A 9,326-nucleotide genomic window follows, 5' to 3' on the forward strand; every position below is an offset into this window, starting at 1 on the left:
TAAAGTTTCTCAACCCATGGATTTTTCTTCCTGGACTCTCCCTTTCCCATGTTCACAAAACTAATACTTTCAATACTTATAAAGGAAAGGCAGGGTTATATAAATATTATGGCCAGAAGTATCTTTAAAATACATTTATGTCTCTGCTCTCAACAACAAAATACTTTATTTAACATTTTGGAGCACATGATTCTAGGTTTTAAGAAAATAATACTCTGCATCTTTGCAAATAGTTGTAAATATGCCTATATACAAATTTTCTATTATGTTATTTCAAAAATGACATATAAGATTTTCATAAATATCAGTTTAACAGTTACATAATATTCCAATGGGAGTATACCACAGTGACTTTTACCCATCACTTGTTGATAGAAACTAAGCTATAACTACTTATTATCTTTTAAAACTATACCACAATTCAACATTTTCCTAATTATAATCCTAAGGAAAGCTTTTTTCAGTACAGGGCAAAGAGTAGAAAAATGCAAATAATTCAACATGACTTCCAAGGTTCTGCACCATTCATTCCTGCTAATTTCTCTTGCCACATCCTGAACTTCGTCCCCTGATGCGGTGTACATTTCAGCCTTTCAATTTTCCTGAATAGTTTCCTGAATTTCTTGCCTTTTCTCTTTTCCATGCCTTTTCCTGTTCCTCTATTTTTCTCTCTCTGAAGTGCTCTGTCTTCACGCTTTCATGGCATCTTTTACTTGTTTTTTGTCTTAGGTCTCTGCTTATCTGTAACTTCCTAAAACCTACCTTACTTGACTCCTTGAATTTGGATTTGGCACCCTTCCTCTGTGCTCCCATAACTCTCATCACTTGCTTTTGTTACAACACTTGACACGCACTGTTTTTTCTCTCCTGCTCAGTAGATCGGGAGCTCTTCTAGAGAAAAGAAATGTGGTTTCAAATCTTTATTCAGAGTCCCTCACAAAACCCTTGACACATAGTAGTTACACGATATTTTTATCAATGAGTACACAAACACTGTTGGAAAATATTGAGTAAAATGCTATCTCCTCCACTTGATTCTGTATCTCTTTTTTTTTTTTTTTTTTTTTTGCCAGTCTGAATGGAGTAGATTTCTGACACTGATGGCTTCTCACACTAATACTTATGGCTAAAGAATATATTTTAAGCCCTAATTATGTGCCAACTACTGTTATTTGTCACAACTGACCACCCAAAAATCCCTGTATGGAGTCAATTATTTCTTTTTCTTTTTTTAATTTTTAACGTTTATTTTATTGTGATAAGAACAGTTAGCATGAGACTTATTCTCTTAATGTGTTTTAAAGTATACAGTATAATATTGTTGTACAGATACAATATTTTATAGCAGATCTCTACAACTTATTCATGTTGTTTGACTGAAATTTTATGTCTATTGATTTATGTCTCCTCGTTTCACTTGAACCTCAGCCCCTGAGAACCATCATTCCATCTTGTTGCAGCTTCTCCTGTGAACTTGACTCTTCTAAAAGAGTCAAGAGTCTATAATTTATATCTTTTTTTAAATTTAAATTTATTTATTTTAATTGGAGGCTAATTACTTTACAATATTGTATTGGTTTTGCCATACATCAACATGAATCCACCACGGGTGTATAATTATTTCTATAAGAAGGAAAAATTCTATTTCTGAGAAGAAGAAATGAATGATTCTTTGTTAAATGTCTTTATTCCCCAGAGACAAGTATTAATAGCAACTTTCCTCCCAGTTCCAGACTGAATGTGGAAGGAAGAAATTCACACTATTCAGAGCCCACTGTGAGAAGAGAGGCATCATGGTGCAATGGAACAGGGCTTTAGATGTGAAGTTAGCTTGTTTGTGTTTGAATCCTCATTTGATCATTTTCTTTTGAGCCACTCTCATTTCAATAAAGGGCTACCCATGTGGCTCAGTGGTAAAGAATCCGCCTGCCAATGCAGGAGACATAAGAGATGCGGGTTTGATCCCTGGGTCGGGAAGATCCCTTAGAGGAGGAAATGGAAACCCACTCCAGTATTCTTGTCTGGAAAATCTCATGGACAGAGAAGCCTGGTGGACTACAGCCCATGGGGCCACACAGAGTCAGAAATGACTGAGCGACCAAGAACGTATGCATTGCAATAAAATGGGAAAGCTACTATCTACCTCAAAAATGATTGAGAGGGTTAAATAAATCCCTAGATGCAAACATTCTTAAAATGAATCTGAAATAATGAGTCCTCATTTGTATTCCCAAAGGAATCGACTATCTGTAGTATCTGGAGAAGATACGCCTACTGGGAATGGTTAAGGAAAGTGCATTTATTACTCCCAAATTATTCCTTGCGAGAAATTGACACCCTTGTTCTCCTGGGTCCCAACCTAGCTGCTAAAAATGGATACCTTTGTCATTGCCTTGGATCTGGTGAAAAGAAGAGTGTACCTCCTCCCACTTCAAGACTGAGTGCGTGACTTTTTCCTTTCTCCAGATCAAAGTATTTTGGACAGAAAATTAAAAATTAGTTCATACCCTTGCATGCTGCATGCTAAGTCACTTCGGTCATGTCATACCTTTGAGCTCAGAGTATCTGAATTCATCACTCCTGAGTTAGGTAAGGGTGGTATTTATAGATTTCACTCAGTAGTGTGTGTGTGTGTGTGTGTGTGTGTGAATGAATGAATGGTCCGGTACAAAATCTGGAAGATGATTATACTGTGCTTAGCACTTTTATAATTTTGTTGTGTCATCTCAATAACTTAGTTAGGCATAACAACCATAATTCCTTGGCATTTATACCTTGCCCTTTAATAAATTGTTCTCTTTTTCACAATGGATATCTGGCATGCATGCAAGCTGAGAGCAAAACCTTCCAGGTTTAATAATAATAATATAATCAGTATTTTTTTTTTTTTGCAAATAGTAGTAAACACGTGTGTGTGCTCAGTTACTCAGTCATGTCTGACTCTTTGTGACCCCATGGACTGTACCCCGCCAGACTCCTGTGTCCATGGAATTTTCCAGGCAAGAATACTGAAGTGGGTTATCATTTCCTACTCCAAGGGATCTTCCCAACCCAGGAATCGAACCCAAGTGTCCTGTGTCTCCCACACTGGCAGATGAATTCTTTACCACTGTGCCACCTGGGAAGCTTTCTATTATGTTCCTTCAAAAATCATATTATAAGTTTAATGAATTCATTTTATCGGCCACAGGATGTTACTTCCAATAGATGTTTACCATAATTGTCTTAACCTTTCACTTATTGATAGAAATTAGGTAGTCTATGAAAAATACTGATCAGAATTTGATCTGCTTTTGTACTGGGACCCTGAGAAATTCATTTTATAAGCAGTTGTCTTTATAAATTCAGTAGCTGGTCTTCTAGTCTCTCTATTCACTTCTGATTATTTATGTAAGGACTGATGCAGTATATCCACTCAAAAGCTTTGGGGGAAATAACAGATCTCACATTTTTCTCTTTACTGAGGAATATGCATCCAGATGTCTCCTTTCTGTCAGTTGACTTTTCTGGAGTCATTGTAGCATGGTGACTGGGAACACGTGCTTGAAATCAGATAAATATGGAACCAAATGATCTGTCCATCATTTTCTTGCTGAATGATTTATGGCAAATTATTTACACTTGTAAGTCCAACTTTCCAACTGTTAAGTGAGAATGATGCCTTTTTGTGGTCCTTTTAGATATGATGCGATATAAAGTACATCACAGCAGCTGGTCCATGTTATTTACATAGATATGTGGCTATAAGATGATTATTTTTATAAATATAAGATCTATATTTATATAAATATGTGGCTAAAAGATGATTGTTATTATAATTTTATTATCAGTATCATTGACATGATCATCTAGGCACTTATCTTGAAACCACACATCTTCCACTCATCCTCAAACTTTCTGATTTACTTCCCGGTATTTTTGAATATTCTTAGACAGCAAGTACTGTCTTATCTGAGGATATAGTTAATGAAGGCATGTAATACAGTGGGAAGAATACGATTTTTGAAGCCAGGTAGACGTGGGATCAAATCCCAGGGTCACCATATACTAGTGCTATAAGACTGGGCAAGTTTTATCACTGAGTCTCAATGCTCACCTCTCTAATGAGGATCTGAATACCTTTGTATTCAATGCTCACCTCTCTAATGAGGATCTGAATACCTATTTTGAAAAGTTTAGGGAAGAAGTAAAGAGTATTTGAAAATCACCTGGGGCAAATCAAGTGCCAGATCAGATTTTGTTAACAATCTGGCTATTTCTAGCCCTATAGTATACGTTCATCCAAACTGGAAAGACAGTAAACTGACCTCAGTGTCTACAGCCTCTACTCTTATTCTTCCTACACTTCCCCACTTTATCCCTCCTCACTTTGTCTGAAGAGGTCAGTGCCCTTGTTCAGCCACCCAAATCTGGCCCCCAAATATGAACAATTTCCAGTCATTCTGTCTCAATGAATCCTTATGGCTCTCTCTCCCAGGATTACTTATTTCTAAACCTAATCTATAATTGGAACCTTTAAGTTTTTATCTAACTGAAAGAATTTTAGGTACCAGCAACCTGTGAAGGGTGGAATTCTGGGTAGAGATACAGAAGTTTCAATGTTGATCTGCAAATCACACTACACAGGCATAACTCTGCATGTTCCCCGAAGAAAAACTGTTCCCCAAAATCTGAATCTTGGGAATATTAGAAAGAGTACTGCACTGCTCATTTCCCACACTCCATGAAGATTTGGGGGTTGGGGTTGGGTCCGAGATGGTAGAAATCTGGCCAGAAAAGCTTCTGCCTCTAGGACTAAGTAGCAAACTATATTTCATCTGTTTCTGGGAGACTTCAGTTCAGTTCAGTTCAGTCACTCAGTTGTGTCCGACTCTTTGCAACCCCATGAATTGCAGCATGCCAGGCCTCCCTGTCCATCACCAACTCCCGGAGTTCACTCAAACTCATGTGCATCAAGTCAGTGATGCCATCCAGCCATCTCATCTTCTGTTGTCCCCTTCTCCTCCTGCCCCCAATCCCTTCCAGCATCAGAGTCTTTTCCAATGAGTCAACTCTTCACATGAGGTGGCCAAAGTACTGGAGTTTCAGCTTCACCATCAGTCCCTCCAATGAACACCCAGGACTGGTCTCCTTTAGGATGGACTGGTTGGATCTCCTTGCAGTCCAAGAGACTCTCAAGAGTCTTCTCCAACACCACAGTTCAAAAGCATCAATTCTTCGGCACTCAGCCTTCTTCACAGTCCAACTCTCACATTCATACATGACCACAGGGAAAACCATAGCCTTGACTAGACCGACCTTTGTTGGCAAAGTAATGTCTCTGCTTTTAAATATGCTATCTAGGTAGGTCATAACTTTCTCTCCAAGGAGTAAGCATCTTTTAATTTCATGGCTGCAATCACCATCTGCAGTGATTTTGGAGCCCAAAAAAATAAAGTCTGACACTATTTCCACTGTTTCCCCATCTATTTCCCATGAAGTGATGGGACCAGATGCCATGATCTTAGTTTTCTGAATGTTGAGCTTTAAGCCAACTTTTTCACTCTCCTCTTTCACTTTCATCAAGAGGATTTTTAGTTCCTTTTCATTTTCTGCCATAAGGGTGGTGTCATCTGCATATCTGAGGTTATTGATATTTCTCCCGGCAATCTTGATTCCAGCTTGTGCTTCTTCCAGCCTAGTGTTTCTCATGATGTACTGTGTATAAGTTAAATAAGCAGGGTGACAATATACAGCCCTGACATACTCCTTTTCCTATTTGGAACCAGTCTGTTGTTCCATGTCCAGTTCTAACTGTTGCTTTGTGACCTGCATATAGGTTTCTCAAGAGACTTAAAGGTAAAGAATTCTTAGATATGGTAATCTGACATCTCATTCCCACATTATTGGGAAATCATTGGCTCCTTTGCTGTAATCATTGAAATCACATCATTTGACATGGATTTTCGGCTACTGGATTAGGTTGGTTTGTTAATACACTGTTCCTTCACTCAGCTGGGGGTGGGGAAGTGGTGGTACATGGTGTCCTTTGGAATCCAGTTGACAGAGCGATGATGAGGCCATGTCCTCATTATAAATGTGTCTTTGTTTCTAGACTCTCTGTTCCTCTCCACTGCCTTACTGATCTGTGCTTCTGAAGGTATATCCTTTGTTGCAACTGGTATAGCTTTATAATAATGTTTGATAGGCTGTAGTGAATTTTTACCTTCTCTTTTTAAAATATTCATAGAAATTTGAATAAACACTGATTTGGGTAAGTAGATAAATATCTCATAGGCTATTTTAGAGACACTGGAAAAGACTAGAATTCCTTTTAAAAATTACATTTGGCTTTTAGAGTGTTATTTGATTGTCATACTGTATAGCAAATAAATAACATGGGGCCCCTGAATGATTAGGATTAAGCCTGGGTCTTGAACAAGACCTTATGTAAGTTTCTGGTTTTTTTCTTGTCCAACCTTTTAACAACCTGCTGGTTGTTCCCAAACCACTGTTTATTCTTCCCCCATCACAGCACGCTCCTCACCCAATTCCCCAACAGTGGCAGCCCTGTTGCTGATCTGTTTCCTCCTTCACACTAGTATTTTAAAATGTATTTATTATTTTTTAATTGGAGGATAGCTGCTTTACAGTGTTGTGCTAGTTTCTGCTCTACAACAACATGAATCACCTGTAAGTATACATATATCCCCTCCCTCCTGAGCCTCCTCCCACACCCCATTTCACCGCTCTATCACGGAGTACCAAGCTGAGCTCCCTGTGCTGTTTTGCACATGCTAATGTATATATGTCAGTACTACTCTCAGTTTCATCCCACCCTCTCCTTCTCCTGCTGTGTTTACAAGTCTGTTCCCTATATCTGCACCTCACATTGGTCAGAATGGCCATCATCAAAAAATCTACAAACAATAAGTGCTGGAGACGATGTGGGGAAAAAGGGAACACTCCTGCACTGTTGGTGGGAATATGAATTGATCCAGCCACTATGGAAGACAGTATGGAGGTTCTTTAAGAAACTAGAAATAGAACTACCATATAACCTAGCAATCCCACTACTGGCATATATGCTGAGAAAGTCATAATTCAAAAAGACACATGCACTCCATTGTAAAGTAAAAAAAAAAGAAAAAGAAAGAAAACTGGATATTCTAAATACATGGAAACTTTTAATTTGGATTAAATGTTGTATCAAAAAAAAAAAAAGACACATGCACTCCAATGATCCTTGATGTAATTTTCTTAAAGAGGCTGCCATTAAATTTTAATTGGATGTGACATCTTGTATTTGATCAACAAACTTACAATGTGTATGCATTAATTGTCTTTGATAGATTCTGGATCTACAACCAATGAACAAATTAGAAGTAATCATGGAGGGTGTACAAAAGAAGAGGATGCAGAATTAAACATATTATTACATACAAAATTATGAAGGGCAAAGAGATTTCTGATGTCAAATAATTTGTTTTGCTTCCAGAGAACAAATTCTGAAGTCAACATGCTGCTGCTGCTGCTGCTGCTGCTAAGTCACTTCAGTCATGTCCGACTCTGTGCGACCCCATAGATGGCAGCCCACCAGGCTCCCCCATCCCTGGGATTCTCCAGGCAAGAACACTGGAGTGGGTTGCCATTTCCTTCTCCAGTGCATGAAAGTGAAAAGTGAAAGTGAAGTCGCTCAGTCGTGTCCGACTCCTAGTGACATGCTTGGGTCCAAATCCCAGTTTCCCTTCTTACCTCAGGGTCTGTGAGACTGTCTGCCTCAGGTACCCCATCTGGAAAGTGTAAATAATAATATTAATAGTGCCTACCTAGCTCCCATTCTGAAGAATATTACATCAGTTACTACACGGAAGCTATAAGAACAGTGAATAAGGATAGTATTTAACAAAAATTAACTGTAAATATTGTCGTTCGCAGAGTCTGGCACCAGATTGAGAAAGAAACCTACACTTTTGCTACATTTATCCAGCAAAATATGGTACAAATATAAGAAAATATCAATGAAGACCTTCCCTAAATCAAAAGAACATCTTTATCATGCTCTGCCACGATGATCACCTTAGTATCCCAAGACATTCACCTTTTCCCTTCAACTTTCCCTACTAATCCCCTCCAGCTGATGACCGTGGAGAACCAGAGCAGCGTGTCCGAGTTCCTCCTCCTGGGGATCCCCATCCAGCCAGAGCAGCAGGGCGTGTTCTTTGCCCTGTTCCTGGGCATGTACCTGACCACAGTGCTGGGCAACCTGCTCATTCTCCTGCTCATCAGGCTGGACTCTCGCCTCCACAACCCCATGTACTTCTTCCTCAGCCACTTGGCCCTCACTGATATTACTTTCTCATCTGTCACTGTCCCTAAGATGCTCGTGATCATGCAGACTAAGCGCAAATCCATCCCCTATGCAGGGTGCCTTTCACAGACATGTTTTTTCATACTCCTTGCTGATCTGGACAGCTTCCTGATCACTACGATGGCCTATGACAGGTATGTGGCCATCTGCCACCCTCTGCATTATACCACCATCATGAGCCAGAGTGTCTGTGTCACGCTGGTGCTTGGATCCTGGGTCATTGCTTGTGCTTGTGCTCTTTTGCACACCCTTCTCCTAGCCCGGCTGTCATTCTGTGCTGACAACACTATCCCCTACTTCTTCTGTGATCTGGCTGCCCTACTCAAATTGTCCTGCTCAGACACTTCCCTCAACCAGTTGGTAATCTTCACTGCAGGGTTAACAGCCATTATGCCTCCGTTTGTATGCATCCTGGTTTCTTATGGCCATATTGGGGCCACTATCCTCCGGGTACCCTCTGCCAAGGGCATCTGCAAAGCCTTGTCCACATGTGGCTCTCATCTCTCAGTAGTGAACTTTCTCTTGTCCTTAAATGTTAATGGCGAAGATCAGGAAACAATTGCTTAATTAAATGTTAATTAAGGATATAAAGAGTAATAGAATGAGGATAGCTCAGTGAAGAAATTCAGTGGAGAAAAGAGGCTGAAATAAGGAATTCAGTGAAGCCAGAAGGCTGAATAATTCAGCCAGAAGGTAAGAGAAAGAACGACATGGTGAGACCAAGTTTTCGTGAACAAGGCCCGCACTTTATTTTTCAAAGTAGTTTTTATACCTTAAGTTATGCACAGAGGATAATGGGGAAGGGGTAGAGTCTTGCAGCAAACCAGGCTTTCTTCCTCTATTGTTTCAGGTGCCAGTCAAAGAATTTACTATGTGATAAAATCTTCTCCTTTCATCCCGACAGCAACCCTCAGAGACACGTTGAGAAACTCAGGCTCAAAGAGGTGGAGAACACTTTAGGATCACAGTGAAAAAG

General features: G+C 39.5%; 1 protein-coding gene across 1 annotated transcript; it reads left to right on the forward strand.

Moving 5' to 3' along the window:
• The first annotated feature begins 8,119 nt into the window (after positions 1-8,119).
• Positions 8,120-8,917, forward strand: LOC102267325 (olfactory receptor 1J1). Its single transcript, XM_005903087.2, has one exon. The coding sequence runs from the start codon at positions 8,120-8,122 to the stop codon at positions 8,915-8,917; it is 798 nt and encodes a 265-aa protein (XP_005903149.2).
• Positions 8,918-9,326: the final 409 nt, after the last annotated feature.

The sequence above is a fragment of the Bos mutus genome, chromosome 11 (genome assembly GCF_027580195.1).
Source record: "Bos mutus isolate GX-2022 chromosome 11, NWIPB_WYAK_1.1, whole genome shotgun sequence".
Taxonomy (NCBI): domain Eukaryota; kingdom Metazoa; phylum Chordata; class Mammalia; order Artiodactyla; family Bovidae; genus Bos; species Bos mutus.

Bases quoted from the DNA above. Each gene is read 5' to 3' on its own strand.
- LOC102267325 (XM_005903087.2), top strand. From the start codon at position 8,120: ATGACCGTGGAGAACCAGAGCAGCGTGTCCGAGTTCCTCCTCCTGGGG.